Source organism: Silurus meridionalis, chromosome 15, assembly GCF_014805685.1.
Source record: "Silurus meridionalis isolate SWU-2019-XX chromosome 15, ASM1480568v1, whole genome shotgun sequence".
NCBI lineage: Eukaryota > Metazoa > Chordata > Actinopteri > Siluriformes > Siluridae > Silurus > Silurus meridionalis.
Window position 1 is genome coordinate 3,570,432 of NC_060898.1, and position 25,358 is coordinate 3,595,789.

The 25,358-nt window shown below is 39.4% G+C and overlaps 1 protein-coding gene across 1 annotated transcript; it reads left to right on the forward strand.

Annotated features, from left to right (window-relative positions):
* The first annotated feature begins 3,006 nt into the window (after nucleotides 1-3,006).
* On the forward strand, nucleotides 3,007-22,882 carry ell2 (elongation factor for RNA polymerase II 2). The gene is given in 13 exon segments (XM_046867860.1): nucleotides 3,007-3,470; nucleotides 11,195-11,242; nucleotides 12,527-12,648; nucleotides 12,739-12,902; nucleotides 14,376-14,635; nucleotides 17,279-17,403; nucleotides 17,604-17,670; nucleotides 17,806-18,082; nucleotides 18,085-18,366; nucleotides 19,044-19,104; nucleotides 19,205-19,376; nucleotides 20,787-20,831; nucleotides 20,919-22,882. Coding segments are annotated over 13 exon segments (1,869 nt in total). The 5' UTR covers nucleotides 3,007-3,341; the 3' UTR covers nucleotides 21,036-22,882.
* The last annotated feature ends 2,476 nt before the right edge of the window (nucleotides 22,883-25,358 follow it).

Below are 25,358 nucleotides of genomic sequence, written 5' to 3' on the forward strand. Positions count from 1 at the left end.
AACAAAACTGGGATTAAATATACGCAGAGGAGATGGAGAAAAAACTTGAAAATAAATGACATTCTAATAGAACGTGCATGTATCTAGAGAAACATAATAGCTAATCTTTTTTTGCAGTGATTTATTATTGCTTATCTGATCTGCATTTCTATTCATAGGTATCATAATACAGAAATCCTTTCCTTTTAACTCCATGTCTGGAGTATTCTTTTTAGAGAGCGAATCCAATGCGTTCCCAAGGCAGCCTTTCTTCTGGGGCAAGGACCCCACTAACGACCGTGCACTAACGACTCACCGTGATGAGCTCTTGTGTCAACAAAGATGAGGCACTCGAGAGAGGAAATGCGATCAGGTTTGGACGTCTCGGCCCTCTGCTATTGTTCTGCGTAGGGATGTGCAAATGACGGTCTATGAATATGAAAAGAAAGGCGAAAAAACCAATCAAATCTCGGTTATCACTCTTTTATAATGTGAAGAGCACACAGAGTTTCAATTCTGCAACAACAAGCGACTAGCATGCATGACGATTCAATCAAATTCTGATTCTTCTTTAGTTGAAACTTGGTTGAAGCTGGGAGTAGAAAAAAAAGACAAAAAAGAGGAAAAAATATTAAAATTACGATAATTCTGGTTTCCCCGAAGCATCTTAAGAAAACCAAGAGTGTTCAATGTAATACTTCGTTGGTGGTATTTGGAAAATTAGGCTGGGAAAAAATCTGAACTGTTCTTTTTATTTTTTTTTCCGAAATCAACCCTACAAGAAGCTCCGAGAAGCTTGCCCTGGCAGCTCCTGCGGCAGTTCTCAGATCGCAACACGCACCAGTGTAAATCACACAAGGGCCTAATCCTCCTTCTCTTGCTCTATTGCACGCCGGGCTGCACATACGCATGCGTTTGTTTTGCTACAGCTCCTTGTGTGTTAGTAAGACAGAGTAAGTTTAGGGTGTGGCGGCTTGTTTTTGTAAGCTTGGCCTAATCTGGTGGCTTCATACAGCCTTTTCCCCCCACACCCAGTCTGAGACCATTCACTGCACCACACCAACACATGATCACATTGCTAGGACTGGCTTAGTGAGATAGTGCAGGTGTGGGTATAAAAAATGCCCTTGAGGTCTGCTTTGACATCTCAAAACACTATGTCATAACAGGTTTGACACCGTATTCTGGCTTAGATATTTTATGTAAGAATTTTTTTTGCAAATTCCCACATTCACATTTATATGCAACCACTTTATGCAGTAAAAATCCTAAAATGTGAGCCAGTGGTGGAAAACATGCATTAATTACTATAATTACCACTGGACAAACGTTACCCTGGGTTAATTAAGTGAGCCACAATTGTAAGTACTAATTCTCCTTCTTTAACAGGTAACTTGTAAGGACACGCAGCTCTAAGTGTATCAACAATGTCTCATGTAACGTCAATGAACCGTGACATACAACGCATGTTTGAACATTTGACTATAATTGAATAAATAAAATATAAATTACTCAAAATTCAATTTAATTTATTTGCTGGAAAAAAATTGCTGTATTATGTATTAGCTTTTATTATTATTATTATTATTATTATTATTATTATTATACACTATTCTAAAATACATTTCTGGAATGCACACCTGTGACACTTGGGGTTATTCCCTGTATTGACCTAATTTCCATTTAAACAGGAAGTCGGGGCGGGGCGTCTATATCGACTGACTCCTCCCACTTTTCAAATAATCAGTAGTGTTTAGCTTACCTCACAGTTTGTGCTAAACCTTTTACAAAACTACGAAACAGCACAAAAACGTCCTTCTTTCCAACTGACGTACTTTTAGAAAACCAGATAAAACTCGTATGTTCGAACAGACAAAGACATTTCCAACATATGTTGTTATTATCTGTCTCACACAACAAGCCACTATCAGGAAGCAATTTAGGACAGGAATTCACCTGAGAAGCTGAAATGCTGAATGATGACATCAAAACTGCTGATCCACACTGGTTAACAAAATTTCTCAGTGCATATATCTTCTAAATGGGAATGTTTTGGAGCACTCTACTTAGATAATCATACAACATGAATATATGGATAAACTTATAAAGGGATTAACTTATAACTTCTTTATCTCTGTTAAGCTTTTTTGGGACAATGTCCTTTGTTAAAAGTGCCATACAAATTTTTTTGAAAAAAAGCCACAAAATTTCAATGTTATCTACATTTTTATTATCATCACTAGTATTAATATTCAGTAGTATCATTGTTATCATCATCATCATCTCATTATTATTGATATTATTATTATAATTATTATTACTTTTATATATTTATCTCTTAATCTACATAAAATGGGAATGTCTACCCAGCTAGATAGTCATAAGGTTTTAAAAAACTCATTTTAATTTTGTCTTTATTTTTATTAGTAGTATTAATAAGAAGAAGTGTCGTCATCGTTATTACTCTTTTCTATTTATCTCTTCATCCACAGGGAATCGTTTTTCCAGAGCCACCTTTTGATATGCAAATGATTGTAACGGCAAAAAGAATACGCACATGTGCGTGTGTATGTGTACGTGTAAACGTCTACTTTCCCCTGCATTTAAAGTACACTGAAGACGGTCCGTGACGCATGATGTTCCACCATTAATATCACAGCTCAATAATACCAGCATCAAAAAAGGCGATATTTATAATATCGGGGGCAGGACGCTTCAGATTCCACAGCGCATTTGATTGGGCAGGAAATCTGACAAGATGATGATGTAAAAAAAAATGACCCAATGCGTAAATCATCTAAATGGGAATGTCAGGAAGCACCCTAGGCATGAACATATCAATGATAATAAAAAACACCTGTTTTTATGATCAAATCGCCACCTTTAAACATGCAAATATTTGTGACGACAGAAGGAATATGCAAATGTACGCGCTCGCGCGTGCGTCTGAGCGTTGCGCGCGCGCGCCCCTGTTTACTGTATATGCGCGCGTGAGTGCGTGCATGCGTCCTTGTGTGCCGTCGTGTGGCGACCTGTAGACTCTTTCTGAGCATGCGTGAACTAGTTTCCCCTGAAAAGAACGGACACTGAGGACGGTATGATACATGACGATCCACCAGCAGTATTATAGAGAGTAGTTGAGCTAGTGCAAGACTTGCCTTGTTACTGTCGTAAACAACAGAGGAAATCAGGGGTGAAAGGAGAGAGATAGAAAGAGAAAAAGAGAGAGGGATAGAAAGAGAGAGAGGGGGGGGGATAGAGCTCCTCCTTCAGGCACATAGAGAGAGAGAGAGAGAGAGAGAGAGAAGCTCTGGCTGATTTAGCCTCTACGTCAGAGGGACGATGGTGGCAGGCTGGTAAAGATGGCCGCTCTCTCCGAGGACGGGAGATATGGACTCAATTGCGGCCGCAACGCCGACAGGATCACCGTTTTGCACGTGAAACTCACGGAGACGGCCATACGGGCTCTGGAAAACTACCAAAACTGTAAGGTAAGCCCTCAGACCCAGACTCATCTCCCCTGAATCCGAGCCCTTTCTCCAGAACTTCTCCAGAGCTGCACTGAAGAGACAGCAGTGCCACGCACTATCATATCATATGCTGGTCTTCGAGACAGACAGACAAACACACACACACACACACACACACACGGGCAAAGGGGATAAAAAAACACCCACGTTTTATTAGAAAAAGTTTTCATTTGAGAACCAAAAAAACTCTCCAGATTGTACATCATGTAAAAAAAAAAAAAACCCTTACAGATTTCTGGATTTATAAAACCTTGGACAAAAATCCCCCTAATGGTGCTTCATGGCAGCTCTGCAATCCTAATATGAGTATGCATTAACTTGTTCACTCTTCTTCAGATTAAAAGGCGCATTAATAGAGTGATATTTGTGTTTACTTTGATTTTTTTTTTTACATCATGAATAAGTTGTTAGAGAGACAAAAAAAAGTCAAACTTGGTCAACTGGTGTGTATCTGTACAAGCACCAACCCAGCTTTCTTCCTCTCTCTTTCTAATACCATGATCATTCACGACTTGCCAACCGGATCAGGAAATTAAAAATGCACCCTTTTTCCCCCCAAACCTTTTTTTAATTTCAATTTTAAATAATTAAAGTATTTCCCCCTCAACCACAAAGTTGCCTTAACACCCCTCTGATCAGATTCGTGCAGGCAGCTAGTTAGCTAGCTGACTAACCTGAAGTATGCCTTGAATTTTCATTTGCTAACTTGTTTTCGAGATTATTAAGTTTAAAAAAAAAAGTATTTTTCTCATAATATATATTTTTAAATAGCGTTTAAAGACACTGATCCAAATGCTAATACGCACTACAAGCCCCTAAGCTAAGCCTACGTTTAAACCGCAAGTGGATCCCTATATAGGTGTGCTACATAGGGTTTCAAATAACCACTTGTGCGCCCTATTTAGGGTCACTCCTGATACAATGGCAGCGGTTTGAGACGAGAGTCGTGAGTCGTGGCTAGCAAGAGTCGGCTAACTTGGATAGAAAATATATTTATATACTAGTTGGATTTTTTTATTTTTTTTTATTTTAATACAGTTTACACGGGGTTGTAAAATATAATTAGCTCAGTATGAGTTTAAATGAACCAGTCGGGTACTTTTGCTCAATTTCTTTGAAGAAATTGATATATTTTATATATATAAATGTATATATTTTTATGCTAACCGGACTAGCCAGGTGACCTGCCCTGAGGTAACTAAGCTAAGAGGATTAATTACAGTTTATTTTCAAGATCCAACACGCATAATATGAGATCCTTCATGATTTAAAAAAAAAGATTAATAATTTTTATCTGGTTTTCTTTTTTGTCTGCTGGTTTGTTGGCGAGCTAATAGGCTAGGCTCATTCCTACTTATTATATTTTTTAAACTAGCTAGCTACCAATTCGACAACAATACGAATAAATAAGTGTTTGTATACAATTTATTATAGTTTTTCATCTAAAAGTTCGTATAAACGATCGAAATTAAACAATAAACGCGTGTATTTGGAGTATAGAGCTAATTGATGATTACATTGCAGACCACAGGTATTTATTTCTGACAAGTCACTAGTGCTTAGCCGTTCCTGAGGTAAATTGTAGTCAATTGTATTTAATGGTTCTGGATTATTTTCTGTAGCTTTGAGGGGAAAAAAGGCTTGATTTGTGTGAGTACAGGGAGAGAAATGAGCTCCATGGCCTCATGAACACTTACATTGTTTCTCTCCTTTTTTTTTTTTTTTTTTTAAGCTCAACACTGACCCAAAGTGCTTACGAGGCAGAGTTGGAGTTAAAGCCACAGCAGGCCTGCAGCTCTCCTCATTCCCATGCACTGCCTCTCTGAAAAGAACCTGATCAAGCATGATTACTTTTTATTTTATTTTCTGTTTTTTTTTGCTCAGTTTATGCATTTGACACTTTTTTGATTTTTAAAAAAGTATATACAAAGGTATAAAGGTGTGTCGGGTCGATATCATTCATTTAGGATGAAGACGGATCTTAAATGTCTGAGTCAATTGTGTGAACGTTCCTTGCCTAGTGTCCTAGCAGATTACATGACTTTTATTGATGTATATAAAATTACATATTCATTGAAGTGATTTTTTAATTGTTGAGCTGGCATCTGTTTTGAACCACAAGCGGAGAATAAAGGCGTACCTCTTTGTCAGGTCTTTGACTGTTTTACTTTTCACTTCGCCAGCATATTCGGCTGCCGAACAAACCATGTAAATGGAAAGAATAATATATATAGACTATAGGAGTGTGTGAAAGCTTTCCATTCTTTACAAGAAGGATCTAAAACGTGCAGCCAGTTTCTTTTTCCACACATCGATCTGCTCTGCTACTGTGTATCTTTCGAGGGCTCGGGTTCAATCCGCAGAAAGGTTCTGAAGAGCCAAAAGAGCCGCCCTCCAAACTGAACCGAACCGCCATCCTGCAGTTTACACCCACAGTCAGACTGTTGGGTTGACAGCTCGCTCATCATGGAAGTCTGGTTGTCAGATTAAACGCTGTTGCTTCATTTGGTTTGTTAAAGTTATCTTACAGTCATAGCAGTGATTCAGGTTTCATCACCAAATATGACGAGTTCACAAAATGTTAATCATCTGTTAAGGAGAACACACTGTGGTCATGTACCACTCTTGCACATTGCGTTTGTCTTACCAGGACAATGAACACTGTGGTCTAACCACAAAGAAACTGATCAGAACCAAAGAAGAATACTTCTGGCTATTGGAAAAACGTGCGACAAACAATTGCATGTAACAGTTTAGGGTCGAAAAAGAAACTGCAAAACCAACATTTTCCTTCGGTATGCAAGTTCTTCGTGGCTTTCTGAATCCCACCACCTGCCTCACAAACCTTGTCAGCCGAGGTCTGTCTAATGGTTGAACGGTTTTACATAGTACAACGTTTACTGGTCTGTTGGCCCTCTAGTGAACACACCATTTGACCACACATGGTAGTTGTATTCTACTTGGTTTGAAATAGTATTTCTACAAATGTCTTCCAGTCAAGTTATTCTTGGCACGCTAAAACAATATTTACAGGATATAAATAATTTCAGGAGTGAATTTTTTTTTTTTTTATTATAATTTTTATTATTACTGTGAAGTTCAATAGCTATAGAACTCCACAATCCGTTTTGTAACGTGGAACCAGTACGAATTTCACATGATTTAGCCAGTTGTGGTTATTTTCCATGAGAAATCTCTCCTTTACCTATTCCTATATATTTTGTATCAAATTTATGTGACTAATTTATTGTTTACAAGTGTGCATTGGGCGTGTGTACTTGTCTCCTCGCCTGCTTCCAGTAAAGAACATTTGTTAATCATTGGTAGTCTTTTTTTTTTTTTATCTCTCTGGAGGTGTGCCAAGACCAGCTGTAGCCTTGGGGGGTGAAGAGAACCGATAGAATGCATGAACCTATGACAGTAAATGCTGACTTGAGGCTGCAGGTCTTCGTTTCAGCGTTCAGATCTGTTTTTTTTTTTTTTTCCTGGTTGATTTTGTGCTACAGACATGTTAAAGCAAGACATTTATCTATGATATAATCTCGGTAGCATATCTTGCTTGGTTAAGCAGAGAGCAGGGTTAATGCTGAGATTGCACTTTTGCAGACCTGTGTGTCTCTCTCTCTCTCTCTCTCCTTCCTATCGTCCTGACTCGATCGTGGTGATTTAGCAGTTATAGAAGAACCGTCTGGGCCTGGTTCTCCCTGCTGCACTGTAACGTGAGCAGCGTTGTGCGGATATGTGCAGTAAGACTGTGTTTAGAGGGTGGGGAATGTGAAACCGATCTGGTCGTACAAGCCTGTGCGAAAGCTCCCTGCTGTCATTTGAATATAACTGTAGGCTGCTGCGTGTGGTGGTGCGGGAGTTTGCAAAATATTACGGGTTTAGGTTATGATGAAACACCCCCTATTTTATTTATTTATTTTTTCTTTGTTGTAAATGAACTTTTTAGGGTTATTTTTAGTTGTTGGTTTTTCTACATTCAAAGCCGATTGGTTTGGGTGTACATCCGTGTGATGCTATTTCTTTATTTGTACTTTACTGTAAGGATTCCTGATGGTCTAAGAATAAAAATAAAGAAATCGAAACAAAACATTTATTAATTTAAATGATACCTATCCAAATATTTACTTTAAGAAATTTGCCTTGTGAAAAACTTACTTGTGTGTGTGACAGGAACAGATTATTTATATTTCAGAGCACACAATTGTTTAAAAAAAACTATGTAAATAAATTAATCAAATCATTTGGATATTTAGCCTGTAATTGTGCTAGCATTATCAGTAGTCCTATGTTGTGTTTGCAGAAACCACAGACTCTGCAATTTGCTTGCCTAAACATATCCTAAAAGAGGCAGCGACTTTACTGAAGGTAGATTAAAATACATTTCAGTTCCCATCTGCAAATTGTTAAAAAAAAAAAAAAAAAAAAAATTATAATAATTAAAAAATATATATATTTTTTTAAACATTTTTCTGGTTCTAAGCTTCAGGATCTTGAAAGCAAAGTCTATTTATGTGCATGTTTGTTAATGCAGTCTTGGACACAATAACATGAGAAGCATTTCAGAGTATGTTGGTCACTATATTGGAGTTGTTGAAGTTCTAAGAATAATTTTTTTTAGTGGTGAGTAAGAACATGTTGTAGGTTTGTTTAAAGGTTATGGTCTGTGTCTGATAATCTGCTATTCCTGTAATTGTAGGCAGTTCTTAGGCATATTTAGTGATTACATTTTTTTTTCTCAAGTGGTTAAACAAATGCTAGAAGTCAAGCTTATGAAATAAGTCCTAAATAAAACATATTCTGGCTTTTTTTTTTTTTTTTTTTATAAACTTTTATAACAAGCTACGAACAAACTAAAAACAGAAGCAAATTTGTTTTGCATTTCTTCCTGCTATCGTATCAAAATTGAAACGAACCGTGACTTAAAAACCGTGGTACATACCGAACTGACTTTTGTGTACCATTACACCCCTTATTTATATTTCTGTGTGTGAAAGGGGGTGTAACAGTACACAAAATTCACGTGTGTGTGTGTGTGTGTGTGTGTGTGTGTGTGTGTGTGTGTGTGTGTGTGTGTGTGTGTGTGTGTAAAAAATATTAGATAGAGAGAGGAATTCCTTATCACAGACTGCTACAGCATGCAGTGAAATGCTGGAAAGCCTGAAAATCTCCAGCTCTGAATGGCCTCTTTGAACTCACTGACTCATTCGATCTGCTGACCACAAGAGTCCAGATTTGAGTCAGGATTTTATTTAAGTCAGAATTTACTGACTCAAGCGGTTACAGAGCAGGTCCGGCATAATGCAATTAAAAAAAACCCCTATTTTATAGGGTTAAAAAAATAGATAGAAGCTTCAAGAATGCTGGACTCTACTATGCATTGTGACTAATAAATGCAGATACTTTTTTTTTTTTTTTTTTTTTTTTTTTTTAAATATAACCTTTTGAGCCTTTTCTGTGGCTTTTGTAAGCTATATGAAATAAATTCGCAGATCCAGTTCACTGAAAGACACATTTGTTGCGAGTAGTATTTCTGGTGGCACATCTTGGTGAACTTTGACAAACCCGGGTCTTGTGAGCTACCAGAAGACACGAAGGTGAAACTCCGGTCTGTTTAGAGAGTGCAAATAAGATGGACATACTCACACAGGTGAATGTGAATGTTTTGTGTTTCTGAAGTGACCCACAGGTCAGTGTGTTTCAGTTGAATTTTTGTTCACTCGGCAATTGAAAATGTTGTATATTAAGTAGGGCGTTTAAGAAGTGGTTTTTGCAGCCGGTGGATGTGAACTGGGCTGCCGAATGAATTATAGGACCCTATGATATAAAGTGAGCTTGTACTGTACATTCAACAGGCTGCTTATAAGTCCAAACAATCCTGATTGTAGTTCCGTCAATTATGTGTTTAATCATTGCATGCTGTCATCATTGAGACTTCCTGCCTGTCAAGGGTTTTTTTGTGGTAAAAGGTGTGTGCGTATGTTTCTGTTCGCTGGGATTTCTATACCTCTGTGACACACAAAAACCAGTGGTAAGTCTATGGATGTGTGTGTGTGTGTGTGTGTGTGTGTGTGTGTGTGTGTGTGTGTGTGTGTGTGTGTGTGTAAATGTGGTGCTTTTGGTTTCCACATTTCCATTTTGCGGTCTGAAGTTGCAAAAGCCATCAGCAGCAAGCGAATGACGTAACGACTGACGTAACACTAAGTCACCGTCTTTGGTGACTCACTCAGGAATTGTCTGAGAAATGGATGTGTATGAGGACATTGTGGTCTCTGGAGACAGGTGTCACAGCCGTCTACCGATCGGTGGTGTGTCTCGGCTGTCTACTTGATGATCCATGAATCAGATAAGAGTAAAGATGTCCTATTATTGTTCAGAGCACAGTGTGCGAGTTGAGGTGTCCGTGCGGTTAAACATGCTCTTTATCGTGGGATTAAAAACGATTACACGTATACACAACCCTGGTGTGGCCACTTTGTCGCCGAGCTCACTGCGGTTCGCTGTTTGTAGCAGGACGGCTCTTGTGTACTTTTTTTTTTCTTTTTCTATCGTCCCTGTCGATTGAACAAACATGCTAATCATCATAGTACAACTTAAAAAATTTTTTATCCTAATTGGACATTGATGATAACATTTTTAATGACCCACCCCCAAGATTCATTTGTTCAATAGTTTGATGATTGATTTGAGTCAAGTGATTAGCAGGAGGCATCCAAACAAACGAGTGTTTCTGACCAGAGGTCCAATTTCCAAACCGGTTTTCTCAGCACCTTGATGAGCTTTGGACTTTTGGGGCCTTGATTTTATTTATTTATTTATTTTTATCTTTCACATGACTTTCAAAATTATTTGTGCAAAAAAAGGAATCAAACAATTGAACAACCATTTAATTGCTGATATGATGATTTTATTAAATTAATTTTTTCTGGAAGGAGTCTCCAGTATCAGTGCTTTGTAGTTTTTTCCCCCTTGAGGAAGGGTGACTTTTTGACTTCTTTGAACACAAGAGGCTGATTAAAATGTTTTATTTCTAGTCTTATTAACTTCACGAGAAACAAAAACGAGAAGTTGGTGAAAGAATGGCTTTGTATGGTCATTATAAAGTCAGCGATAACAGGAACTTGTTTTACGGACATTCCACAACTTGAAATGTAACTATAAATGGATATAAAGTGCACTCAAAAAAAAAAAAATACACTTTGAATAAATTGAATAAAATAGGAGGAATAAAGCACGTGACCTCACACGACAACATTCTATGATTGTTGTGTTTGTACGTATTACTGGCATGGCAGCAGTCTAGAGCAAATACGTATTTTTCCAGTAATGCTTCAGGAATGAACACACACCTCCATGAAACGGCGCAGATGTACCAGCGTGTACACTACGGATATCCTGAGCAATTCATTTCAACAATGAGGGTCAGTTAATGTCAGTCAGGGCTTTTTTTTTTTTTTTTTTTTTCCAGAGGAAGAATTACACTGTGGTCAGAGGTGATTCTTGTTCAGAATAATGCGACCAAGATTTCGAAAAAATGTTTTCCTTCCGGTTTTCGTCCCGATTTGAAGAAACCCTTGATTATAATTGGTATGTGAAGTTCTGTCTCTCTGTGCAATTGCTTTTGGTTTGGGCTGGCTGCAGATTTAATGTTTACTTTGCCCTCTTTCTCTCTTTCCTTCCAGAATGTACCGTCCTCGCAGCCAACAATACATTTCCAAGGACTGCAAGGGGTAGGTGGACACTTCACACTAAGATGTGCTCTTCAGTGGTAACCTTCAAAGCATAAGCTGCATTAAAAAAAATCTAACCCATTTTTTTTTAATGGCAACCAGGCATTATTGTGTGTATGCGTGTGCGCACGTTTGCATGTCTCAGCTACTCCGAATGCTCCTCCTGTTGTTTAGGAGTTGTCTGTTTGGCCTGAGGGTCGAGTCGAAGGCATTTCAGCTTTCACTATTCGCCCATAAAAATAGCTGGTTAACCTTTGACCCTGCACGGCGTGCCAGAGTTTGCTCTTCTGACACTGCTAATACTACGTGGTTATGCAGTAATGCTCAGTCTTTTTATTTTTGTTTAGTTTTTCACACTTTTTTTTCTCACACACACACACACAGTTCTTTAAACTAGTCTCTACATGTCCATGTGCAGTTTAAATGTATTTCCCATTGATCACGGTGTAACAGCTCAGCCGACACACGCCCGGCGTCCAACATAGGCATACTATTGTTTTGCGCCGTACCTAGAAAGTAAGGACGTCTCACGAAAGATCTTGTATAATTATATGGCTCAGTAGACATTCCAAACTGGTTTATGACCGTGTAGTTGAACGCTGTAATAATATAGGGGCTGTAGTTTAGCCACCCTGTATTTTTTATTTTTATTTTTTTTGGTAGAGTTTGCTGTCATCACACTGCCAAAGTTTGAAAGTGTAGTGGATTAGTTGTTTTTTTGTTTTTGTGTTTTCTTAAAAAAAATTGGTTTGATATATTTGATGCTTAAACTGCACTGTTTGTGTGTCACCCATTTTTGTGATTCTCAGAAATATGAAGGGACGGGGGACTGAACATATGATCGTGTCACATCATATTATTGATACATGTTATGGAAATGGATTTTTTTTGTAGCTTATATATATATTTATATATAGTGTCTAAGGACCCTTTTTTTTTTTTTAATGAAGAGAGGAGAAAGACCTCTCAACCGCCCAGATATTCGCTTTATGTTCGTAGTGTTCCGTCTTAACGAGCATAAACACTTTTTTGAGGTTGCCACTTTTAGCGTATAACATGGGACTGGGCAGAGCATCCGAGATTTTTCTCTAGATCATGCGTTCTTGAATGATCTTGTAGTTTTAATTTCAAACCACACACTGGGGTAAACGAGACATTTTCTTTGTAAGTGAATTGTGTTTTTAATGTATTTATTTATACTTTATTTTTATTTTTTATAGAACACCTAATTTTGAGAGTTATAGATTTACCCTGTCTTGTAATTTTTTTTTGTAATCTCCTCAGCGAATCAAGATTCCAAAGTCAGACGTCTCGGATGGATCTCATCTCTTCGATTTCTACCTGTCCAATGTCGGCAAGGACAATCCTCAGGGAAGCTTTGAATGCATTCAGCAGCACGTGTCCGGGTAACAAGGGCTATATTTTCCCGAGTCGTGTCTTTCTGTCTGTAGTTGCGTAGCTCCACGTGTTAAGCTTTCATCTTCTACATCGTCTAGCTCCGGGGTCCCCCACTTGTCCTCTCTGGGGGCGATCCAGGACAAAATCACAGTGTGTGCCACCAACGACTCCTACCAGGTGACCAGAGAGCGCATGACGCAGGCCGAGGAGGACACGCGCAAGAGGGGCACCAAGGTCATCAAACCCGGAGGGCAATTCAGAGGCAGGTGGCTCTGTTTGGATTAACACTCAGGTCCCTTTATCTACACGGTGCAAACATGAGAGCGGATCATAAACGCGTTAGCTTGTTCTAGTGGTGTTGAAAAGGGTCAGGAAAAGTTACAGTGAAGTGAAGATAATCCATCTTAATCTCACATGCTGTTTTGAGGAATCTTGTACTTGTATGAATAGTGGCTTTGATTGAGGCGCATGTCGCATTTTCACCCACAGACAGCTGTCTCCGAACTGTTACTCAATAAAACCTGCAGCTTTGCATGCCTTTTAATTTTCTGTGTTGCATCAAAGCTCCGCCTCTTTTTCAGTATTGAAAGCGTATTGATTGTGAAGTAGCGCACAGTCTTTTCCAGGTAGTGAACTTTTTCTAGTAGTCTTTTTTTTTTTTTTTTTTTTTTTTAAACAAAAAGTGTTGGACAGTATTTAAGTAAATGTAATTCATTATCAATCAGGGTCGAGCGCACGCTCCGTTTTAAACTGGTTTTGATTGGCGCTTGGTGGTATCTACTTAGTACCAACATACAAGCAGAACATTTTGAGAGCAACAAATGATGGAAGAAACCCCTGACACTAATTTGAACCCCCGTGGCCTCATTTGCGCATTAAAAAAAATGTTTTGGCCTCGTGATATTTGTAATAAATATCAATGTTTGACTTATAAATATCACTCTATTAATAGATCAGTGTGCTGAGAGTAACATTATTTTCACATAAACTGTGGTCATTAGGCAAAGAGTCTTGTGACAACAATGATAATAGGAACATTATAGCGTGATAAATTATAGTACTTTGGATACTTATGTACATTTGAAGGCAAATACTTGTTTTTACTCAAGTGAAAGTTTAACGGGACACTTTTACTGGAGTAATATATTAGAGTGCAGCTCTACTTCAACTCAAGTACATGGTTTGTAAAGTGCGCTGTAACCATTGTACCTTTTCACTTTCTTTGCAGAACAGACATGATCTTCACTCATGCTTTTTCTTGTTTCTTAATAAAATAGTACTAGATCAAGATACAATGAGAAGACCGTTTGTTTTGCAAAGCAAATATTGAATTGACATTTTTACGCATCTTTCCTCCACTAAGACCAGCCTCTTTTTGAGGCCTTGAGCGATAATTTTTTCACCTTTTATTTATGGTGTTACTGCAGGCGAATCTCCCCTCAAACTTCTGACCACATCATGGTGCTGCAATATTTAACCAGAAAAGCTTTTTTTAATCGTTTCTGTGCACTTCCTGCACCTGGGGAATCAGCAAAAGGGGGGGCATTTGCATCGAGCAGTCAAGTGGGGAAGCGAAAGAAATGAAGCGGAAATGTTGATTCATTGCAGCTGTTCTCAAGTCTTTACCGTCAAGCTGGTTTCTTCTTCAAGATCTTTTTCCTGTGAAGTGATTTAAAGTGATAGGTCAGCAGATAAGCAGCTTTAAGGGCTACATTCTCTGTTCTCACTCTCGCAGGTACTAAGGTGCAATTCCGAAAGCCAGCTCCATCTGCCCCCGACCCGGTCCCCGAGAGGAAAAGGTCGACCCCCATGAACCCAGCCAACACCATCCGCAAGTGCCTTACCAACAACCCAGTGTCCCAGCGGCCATACCGGGAGCGCATCATTCACCTGTTGGCTCTGCGTTCCTACAAGAAGCTGGAGGTCTTGGGAAGGCTGCAGCGAGACGGGATCAGCCAAAAGGACCGCAACTTGCTGGGAAGCACCTTACAGCAGGTAACAAGACAGGAAGATTTGGGACACAAGGAGAATAAAGTAATCAGGTTTTGAAGTGAGATGGGCAGATGAAAAGCAGGAGATCATGCGAGTGCAGGATGCAGAGATTTAAAGGAAAGCTCAGATTTGTAAGAGAAATGTAACTGCTAAATTTTGAGCAGCTGTGGTACAGACATCAGGTTTTAATGCTGCTTTGGGTGTTTCTGCTTATCTTCTCATTTGTACGCAAATGGTTTACATTGTCCTACAGATTCTTCCTACGGTTAATTTAGCATTCGTTTCTCATATATTTTACACCTTGAAAGTATATTACTGTTTAGGGCGTTTTCTTCGTGTCCAAGTTTGTATATTTGGGGCTTTCTGGCTAAAAGCAGGCAATCATAGCTAGCCTGGGGGGCATGTGTCCAGCACTTCAGAGAAATGGAAAATTGCAGCGCCTGTTAATGGCGTTAATAACTGAGTATAAATCAATAATACCAGAAACATCAGATTGCAATTAGTGTCATTAGGATCCCAGAATCTGAGTAATTCCCAGTGACATCAGATGGCACAAGCCTGTTGTACATGAGGATTTCAAAGTAGCTGCTTTGAATTTATTCCTGGAAAAGTGTCAGGCAAGAAAAAGAGTACAGGAGTAAGTTTGTGACACAAATAGTGGACTCCTGACTAATTATCGGACTTAATCGTGTGAACCTTTATGACCGAATTTTCATCCAGCAGAGCAGATCAAAACAGTAGCGCTCACAGCTCAGTCAGAGGAGTGTGAGCTGCAAGACTTTGTACTCTGCTGAAGCATGAAATTATGTAATAAACTCTGCTCAGGCGGTCTGCACAGCATGTTCATTCCCATCGTAGCTGAATATACGACACGACTAGCTAGTAAAGTATTAAACTATAGACTAATCTTGCCTGTGTGTCAGAATTCCACCTACACATGATTTAAAGTAAATGCTGCTGGCTTTTTCAGAATTTTTTTTTTACTGTTTTTTTTTTTTTTTTTTTTGGCCTCCCTTTGTTTACTGTTCGAAATAGGAAAATTCCAGCCAATGGCCTCTTTCAGTTCCTCCGGCTGGTTTCAGTGCAGAAATGTCACACTTTTAGGATACTTAATGTGTAAAATGACCAATAAGTGGTCTCGGCAGGAGGACAGGGCAAGGCTTTCTCCTTCTTTCGACATGAGAGAATTTGAAACTCTGTCAAGGGCGCAGTGAAAAGCCGCTCTGTCACAGTGGCGATCGGCCCGTAGTGTTTGTCGCGTCGTAATAATCCTGCAACATGCCCCTTTTTTCTTATTGCTTTCTTCGGGACTGTAATTGTCACACAGGACAGTTGCCAAATTGGTTTCACGTTTTACAGAATTGTCTTATAATAAAGCGAGCAGTTCCAGTTACATTTTTACCTCATCAAAATCCCGAACACCAGGAATAAATCAGCAAAATAACGCTGATCTGGCACACATGATGTTAGGAGCTACAGTAGTAAAAAAAAAAAGTTCCTCTGGCTGATGCACATTATTCTCCATAATAAGGCTTAGGATATTGCACAACAACTTTTTTTTTTTTTTCTTCTTCTTTTTTTTTTTTTTATTTTGTTGTTGTTTTGTAACCGTCATCAAAAGAACCCAGATAATATTTGCATAATTATACAAAGGTGTGATCTAGAGTTATTGTCTGGTTTGTTTTCTTTTTTCTTTTCTTTTTTTTTAAACCTGCACATCAAGACTTAAAAATTGTAGCAGCTCGTTTTTAATGTAAAACAAATTTCACGTGTGTCCCGTCACAGAGGATAACGTTCGGTCATTTGGCTGTTGAAAGATTTAGACAAACCTGTATTAGGGGCATTATTTGTGCTTATGGTACAAATTTACCTAAACAGTCATTGATTTTCTTTAAATTTTATGCCCCATTTCTGGTTATAATGTGACATACCCGGTCCTTAAAACCAAATCAAAACCTAATGCGAGTGTTCAAACTACACTTTTAAGCAAATCCAAAACCGGTAAATTTTAATTCTCTGTTTGTCTTGTAGAGAGTGTTACCTTATAGGCAGGAAGTCGGAATTCTGAACTCGGAAGTACGCCATTGTCAACCTTCCTGAATTTAAGCTTAGGAAAAAAAAATTGTGCCTCCGTGTTCCTCTTTTTTCCAGCAAGAAATAAACCGAGCTGATTGTGACTTTCGTATATTTACTTCCCCAAAGAAAAATGCTGTTCAGAAAACTTTGACTTGATGCCATGTACCGAATTGAAGAGAATGGAAAATTTTTATTTATTTATTTTTTTCCCCCTGGTCAGTGGTTGTACAGTAAAAGCACTGAGGATGGAGACTCAGCTGCCCAGGTTATATCACAGGTTTGTGAAACGCATTTTGAGAGGCAGGATAATCTGCCCCCTTTCACAAACACAGTAACTAAAGGAAAGGAGCGTATATTCCACCCTGAGTACTCTTTTGTCTCCCCTTGACTGAAATTTTGATCTCCACTCAGGATTTGCTGCCCAATTTCTCTGTTTTTCAGTGGAGAAATGAATGAAGGGTAGCTGTTGGCCAGTGTACTTACAGACCCGGTGTAAACAAAAAATTTTGAAGGGTTGTTTAATATTCATATAACCCCCTTTTTCCCCCCTCTCTCTTTCCTCACTTTCAGGTTGCCAATCTGAACCCAAAGGATAACTCGTACTCCTTAAAGGACTTTATTTACCGTGAGGTCCAGAGAGACTGGCCCGGCTACTCGGAGGATGAGCGTGTTCAGGTGGACTGGATCTTAGCTCGGTAAGTACAAGCAGCAGTTTCATAACGAATGACCCCCCCTTTAGAAGTGGCTTGGGCATGGTGTATAACTGTTTCAGAGTGACTGCTTGTCTGATATTTGCATACCTGCTCCAGCTTTTCAAATGGAGCCTGATTTAGAAAGCATTTTAGACTTTTTTTTTTTTCTTTTTATGGAAACTTCTCTCTCTCTCTCTATTTAGTAAACTGGGCCTGCCTGCAGATTCACTGTCATCCAGCAGTTCTCCAAAAGAACCCACATCACCACAGGTATGGAAAATCACATCATGGCAAATGTAGACAGAGACAAAAACCCCCAACAAACCCTTATTTGTTATTCTTCCAAATGTGTATTTTGCTCAATTTGTGGTTGAAAATGTAATGTTTGCGTGTTCTCTCTCTTAGAAGCGCCAGCCTCAGGGTGACTTTATTGACCCTCTGATGTCCAAGAAACCCCGCATCTCTCACCTCAGCAGCCGGGGTCCTCAGAGCTCGTCGGATCGCCGCGCACCCTCCGAAACCGAGGAGAAGAGACCAGCTCCTCCGGTGAACGCAGCCTGCCCAGGCCCTTCGTCCCAGCCTCCAGTGTCCCACCCTCCCTCTGGCTCGAACTCCAACTCGCCCAGCACACCCGAGGGCCGCGGAACCCAGGACCTTCCCCTGGACCAGAGCTCCACATGTGGGAGGAGACCGAGCGCTACGCTCCCCGCTCCCTCACGCCGAGCTCCAACTTCATCCCATCATCCACCACATCCCCAGCAGCCAACAGTAGCAAAAAGCCCAAAAAGAAGTCAAAGAAGCACAAAGACAAGGAGCGGGAGAGAAGAGGGGACACCGAGAGCACGGGGCACAGGGAGGCACCGGCCGAGAAGGAAGAGAGGCCAAGAAAGAGACATCGTGCAGAAGTGGAAAAACACTCGCCAGCTATCGTGGACAGCCAATTAGATGCAGAACTGCACAGAGAAGGTAAGGTTGCTTATAGATTGTGTTTTGAGCTTATTGGTTGGATGTTAAATCTGTGGATTGCACAGGGTTGTGAATACGGAATCGTCTTTTTAAGTGTACGTATTCTGTGCTTTTGTATTAGCCGTTACGTACGAGTACTCTGGACAGCCTCCTTACAATATGTTCTCTTTCGTAACGACCGTGTCACATACTTCTCAGAGAAGCGTGATAATCCACAGAGCTCGTCCATCTGCCTGCCTTGTGCGCAGCACTGCGAGTGGACCTTTCGCACAACTTTTGTTTGCTTGGCAGTAACACCATTATTCATGGAAGCCAGCCGAACATAGTCTCTGCACAAAGTATGCAGAGGCCTTCACTTGCTGTCCATGGAACTGATAATTAAGAAGCCGCTCACGTTAGCATTAACTTGGTGTATGATAATATACAGACCAGACATTATATTATATGTGATAAATCAATATCGCAACACCCATTTTTATTGCTTATTGTTTTTTTTGTTTTTTTTAAACGTAACATTCGACGCTTACGCAAACGTTAACTCCGGCTTATTTATCTTTCTGAATAATTGAAATTCCAGCTTAAGGTGTGTGTTCATGGGGAGCTTGTCAGTATTTTCTCGGTCGTGATCCTGTTCCATAGGAAAACGTTTTCAAGATGTTTGTCACTTTGTTTTATAGACAGAACAAGCAAACACAAGCTAACCGAACTTCCCACGCCGGTGATACCTGATTACATAGCGTAAGTCCCAGTAAATATGTACATGATGATATAAAAAAATGTGCTATTTGTTTTACCATTACAAACTAATGAAATTGTGTGTTCTCTCCGTCTATAACAGTAAATACACCGCGGTAGTGTCTATGGATCAGAGGCTGCGCTACAAGGACGACTTCAACGCAGAGTACGATGAATATCGCACCCTTCACGCTCGTGTGGAGAACATCACACGGCGCTTCACACAGCTGGACACTCAGTGCAGACGCCTGCCACCCGGAACCAAAGAGTACCAGGTATGGATACATGTGCATCAGTAACTGAAGCACGGAGTTGTTGTTTTTTTTTTCCACATTCCTGTATTCACACTAAAGTGACAAACCACCATTTGTTTCTAAAGCGAGTTTAACACACAACCACATTCCCAGCGATTTTCATTGGGTTCGCTTTCCATTTGCGACACAAGGTGAAAAAAAGCAAAGAAAAACTTCACATATCTTCAAGCGTTTTTTTTTTTTTTTTTTTTTTAAATAAACTTTACATGCTGCAAATGGTTTGTCATACACACCACATCAGGCATACCATTTATGAGCGGTGAAGTAACACTGATTATCTCTTCATCATGGCACCTGTTAGTGGGTGGATATATTTATTAGGAAGCAAGTGAACATTTTGTCCTCAAAAAGTTGATAGGCAAGTGTAAGGGATTTGAGAAGGACGTTTGACAAGAGAGTCAGAATGTCTCCAAAAACTGATTTCCTGTAGCTCAAACACCATATTGAGCATGTGGTGATAATGTTATGCTGATCAGTGGCTTTAAAGTTATGCCTGATTGGTGTATTTCATATTTCTGTGAAGTTTGATCATCACAGGCTCAAAAATACAACACAGTTGGAATGAAGAGACAGTGAGAATATGGCATTCCTTTTAGAGGGATACATTTGCTGCTTGGAAACAGCCAATTTTGAGCCTTTCTCGGATTACAACCACACCCCAGAGTGAGACTTGAGACTGTGAAAAGTTATTTGTAAAAAAAAAAAAAAAAAAAAAAGACATCCAGTGCTATTTTCTTCTCAGAGATCAACTAGTATATAAACTTGGCGATGAAGAGTTTATTTTTCAGTGTGGCATGTGCTCTGTTCATCACACACCTAAAAATAGTTGATTTCACATTGTACAGGGTTTCCCGAGTCCAAGTCTTGAAAAAAGAAAAAATAGAGAGAGAGATTCTCAAAAATAGCCTTAAGCTTGCTGAATTGGGTCATAAATACTTTTAAACTGGTCTTAATCTTCCAGTATCCATGTAATGCTCCTGCAGCACTTAAGAATGTGGGTTTTTTTGTTGTTGTTGGTTTCCTTGGTGTAGTTCATTCTTTTGCCAGCCCAATATAATGTGTTGCGACTACAAATGAGACCAACATGCAACAGTCAGTCTGACAGACAGAAAACTGTTTTTATTTTTAAGCTGTGGGAGAAGTGCAGGTTTAGCGATACTTAGCTTGAATAATAAATTAATTTAGGGCTCGTGAAGGCCAGTTGCTAACAAAGTATTTTGTTGTTTGTGATATTGGTCTGAAATTGAATTCTTAATGGCCCCTTTGACTTGGTGAATCCTGCAAAAATCCTCTTGTATTCCTGATGAGATTGCTTTGCATCAGTTTGTAAAAACAAAAAAAAACCACCCAGTTTTTGTTATATTTGTGCAGGAGGTGCATGAAGAGGTGCTTCAGGAATACAAGAAGGTCAAACAAGTGAGTTTGAACGCAAAGGTTTTTCGGAATGTAACCAAATGAGCAATCGTGCTTTTTTAACACGAACTGTCTTTTGTTTGCCTACAGCACAGCCCGCATTACCACGAAGAGAAGCAGCGCTGCGAGTACCTGCACAACAAGCTGGCCCACATCAAGAGGCTTATTGCTGACTTTGACCAGCGGAGGGCGCAGTCCTGGCGTTAAGCGTCGGGACCCAACAGCCAATCCGAGCTCTTTTCAGCCTAAAGACCACATCCAGTGGCAGCCAGGGGATCAGACATCCTTGAGATTTTCTGTTTTTCCCGTCTTGTATTCTCCCTATAGGTCCTTTCAGATCTTTTTGCCCGTTCTGTATTCCCCTTTAACATGTCTACATTTCATAAATATATATATATCTATATATTTTTTTTTTCCCCCCCCTTTCTCGTTCCTTCTGACCACTGCCTCCACTGTTTAAGAGAAGAGAGCCACTCTTCCTTCCTACTGGTGATGTCAAGCATGTCCAGGAGGATAGCGCTTCATATAAGTTTCTTTTTTCTTTTTTTTTTTTTTTTTTTTTTGGAACAGACTATAAAAATGAAAAAAAAAAAAAAGAAAGGACTAAAACATCAAAAGAAAATTAAAAAGTTTTTCAAAGCAAAGAAAATACTATATATATAGCTACCTGTATTTAAAAGAGAAAACAAAGGAAGATCTATTTATTTTGAACGGAAGGAGAAGATCGAGTCCACGGATGAGCTGAGGTTTAGTTTCTTTTCTGGATGCAAACGCATTGCCGGGGGCCTTACACTATAGTGTCTCTTTGACTTCCTGAAGCCTTTTGCACAGGGGCAGCTGAGCCAGTGCGTATTCAAATACAAAAAAAAAAAAAAGAGGAAAATTACCCAAAAAAAAACAAACAAACACATGAGGGTACATGGCAAAGGGAAGCGTGAAGACAGGAGCCATGAGATTCCCTTCGTCTTTGGACCCTGCCTTGAGCAGCAGCAGTATTCTCGCTCACCGTGTAAATGGTGCCTTAAACGTGTTCGTTTACACACAAGGATGTGGAGTCCGCCCGTGTTCCAGGGGCCCGGAGCAGAAGAAACGACTGTGACCTAATGACAAAGATTAGACACACATCCGTGGAAGGTGTGTGTGCGTGTGTGTGTGTGTGTGTGTGTGTGTGTGTGTGTGTGTGTGTGTGTGGGGGCGCTCTCGCGTTTGAGACGATGGAAAATAGCGACAGATCCTCTGTGTTTTGTTTTTGAGATGATGTGCAAGAGCGAACAAGAAAAGTGAGTGAATGAGAGGTGGAAGTACTGTTTCTTTTCCCTTTTTTCCTTTTTTTTTTTTCCTTTTTTTTTTTCCTTCTCCTCTCTGCCCCATTTGTTTCATGGGGCAGGGGTGGCCAGGTGGGCCTGTGAGAGTTGGTGTGAAAATGTGGATTGAAGAATATAATGGGGGAGGGGTAGAAAATAAAATCCCAAAAAAAAGCTGCTATAGCCTTTGAACCGCCAGAGAGAGCGTTGGCGATCAACATGGCTCATGTTACATGTTCTTAGCTTTGAATGATGAGGACAGGATGGTTGTGTGTGCGTGTGTGTGTGTGTGTGTGTGTGTGTGTGTGTTCGTTCTCTCCACAGCACCAGACAAACACAACACAAGATAATGCTTTAAAAGTAAAAAGAGTAAGAACTACCAGAGCCATACGCATATTACAATTTAAAATGTATTCTCAATTATTCCATAAGTTTCAAAACCTAGTTATTTATACTTAATGACTAGCATGCAGGTTTTTTTTGTTTTTTTGTTTTTTTAATTCAGGAATTTTTTTTTATTTAATTTTTTTTTTTTTGCAATTTTCCTTTTTGGCAGAAGCAAATGATGTATGTATGGTGATCCGATATAAACGCATGTCTTTACTTTCATGAAAAACATTCGGAAAAGAACGATGCTTAAGGTTTAAGGAAACCTTGTTTACAAAAACCTGTGTTTGATTTCTTTTTGGGGAAAAAAAAAAAAAAATGTTTGGTTGATTTGAAATAAAGTGCATCTATTGGTTTAGCTTATTTCTGTACGCCGATTACGCAATGAGTTTCCTTCAAGAAAACGCTAGCATCTTAAATCACTATGTTCCCTTTATGCTTTTTAACGAAATGAGAATTGGGGGGGGGTCAGAATTATTCTGACGAGAGAACGCATGCGCTGCTTGTTCATGCAGTCGGAGATCCTTTATAATGCAAATCCGATCACTACAGATATATGCAAAGTCTTAGTGGATGCAGGAGATGATTCTGCTCTTGTTTCTGCGTGTTCTCATAGCGGCACGTGTGGAATAGAATTGGGGTCAAACATCGCAGCCCGGGATGTAGTATTTCAAATTCTGTATGTTGATATTAATGAGTATTCAGTGCATATGGATGCACAAAAGCATAAAATTCAGTATTTCTGCTCCGCCGCTGTCTGGGCTGAATAAGAGAATTCTGGGTGGTGTGTTGATATAAAAAAAACAAAAAAAACAAAGTGTCCTTCCTCCGACCAACACGGATTCTTTTTTCGCTTCAACGTTACCCTCATGATTAAAGCCACACACAAAAAAAAAAAAAAGACTACTCGACAAATTGAATTAATCCTGCGTTTAATGATTAATTTGATTCGTCAAGTAGTCATTTTTTTTTTTTTTAACATCCCACCCAACTTTCACCCACACACTCCCTCCTTTTTTTTTTTTTTTTAAGTCCGAGCCTGTGTGTGTCTGTGTGTGTTTAAGTGTGTGTGTGTCCCTCCAAATGGTGTCCCCACTAGTTTCTGCAGAGAAATCAATTTCCTTAACACGTTCATGCTTAAACTTGAAATTGGTTGCTTTTTTTTCCTTTCCACAATGAGACCATTAAATGTGTTTGACACTAACCATTTAAAGAGGGACGGGATACTACGTGCTGGTTATGGCACAAAATGGAAACATGCAAAAATAAAAAAAGAAATGTTGGAAAAAAAATCTGACTCCCTGATTTATGATTTGAAAGCGGGACAGGGTTTACTGAGATTGTTCTATTTCCAACATGTTCGTCTGAGAAATGCATTACATGAGTTCAATAAAAATGTGAACTTGGCAAAATGTTGATGCTTCTTTCTTGAACTTGAGCTGTTTGTCGAGCTGGAATGTTTTTATTTTCCAAGAAAGGTTTATCTGATGGTTTACTTATACTTATTTTTTTCTATAAATGTTTATATATATTTATGAACAGGACTTGGTAGCTTTAGTGGTTACGGCAGTGGACTTTGGATCCGAAGGCGAGTTCAAATCCCAGCCGTACCAAAAAAACAACCCTTTAAACAAGTCCCTTAACTTCGTAAATACTCCATAAATGAGACACTTTAATCCAGAGCGATTTGTCTGCCAAATGCTATAAATGTCTCAACAATCCCTTATATAAACTCATATATCGGTTAAAAGGCATCTCTGTCATTTCAAACAGATTGAATCCTGACTAATCAGAGATTTTATGAAACATGCTTCACATCCTCCCACACACTTCAAAACCTTCAGAAACAATTCATGCTCACAGCTGATTGTGTCTGGTCCATAGGAGAAACAATATATTGGAACACCTGACTTTTCCAGCCATATGTGCTGCTTCTCCGAACTGTTACCACAAAGTAGGATGCATTACATTTTCCCTTCACTTGAACTAAGAGACCCAAACCTCTTCCAGCATTACAATCCCCCTATGCACAAAGCTCCATTGAGGCATAACATTGAGTGGTGAAGTGAATACCCTTGTCTCTTAAAGTGAACATTTTGTCCTCAAAATTGACGTGTTTGAAGCAGGAAAAATGGGCGAGTGTATGGATTTGAGAGTTTGACCAATTGTGACGTCTAGACGGCTGGTTCAGATCATCTCCAAAACTGCAGCTCTAATGGGATGTTCTGGTCTGCAGTGGTCAGTAGATTTATCAAAAGTGCTCCAAGGAAGAAACAGTGGTGAACCGGCGACAAGGTCGTGGGCGGCCGAGGCTCATCGATGCACGTGAGGAGCGAAGGCTGGTCCGTGTGGTCCGATCCAACAGACGAGCTCCTGTAGCTCAAACTGCTGAAGACGTTCATGCTGTTTTGGCAGCAAAAGGGGTCATAATGTGAAAGTTATTACTATTTAGTGTAAGTTTTACAAACTCCCTTGTGGCTGAATGAATCTTACACAAATCTCCACAAACACCTTCCAAAATCTTGTGGAACATCTTCGAGGTAGAGTGGAGGTGGAGGGTATTACAAGTGCAAATGGAGACTTAATGTGGAACAGGATGCTCAAAAAGTCCCCATAAACTTCTGTCCATATTGTGTATGTAAAGCTGATGATGATGATGAAGATGATGATTAGTGTTGGCTAATTAGACTGGTAAGACAAGTCAGAGATGTAGAACAATTAACATTGCTTGCTGTTCTTACAATAAAAAGTAGCTGTTCATCATGATTTGTGGAAGTGACTCAATTTAAGTAATGTTTTTACGTTTTATATTGATTCCTGCTATAGCACATTGTGGCGT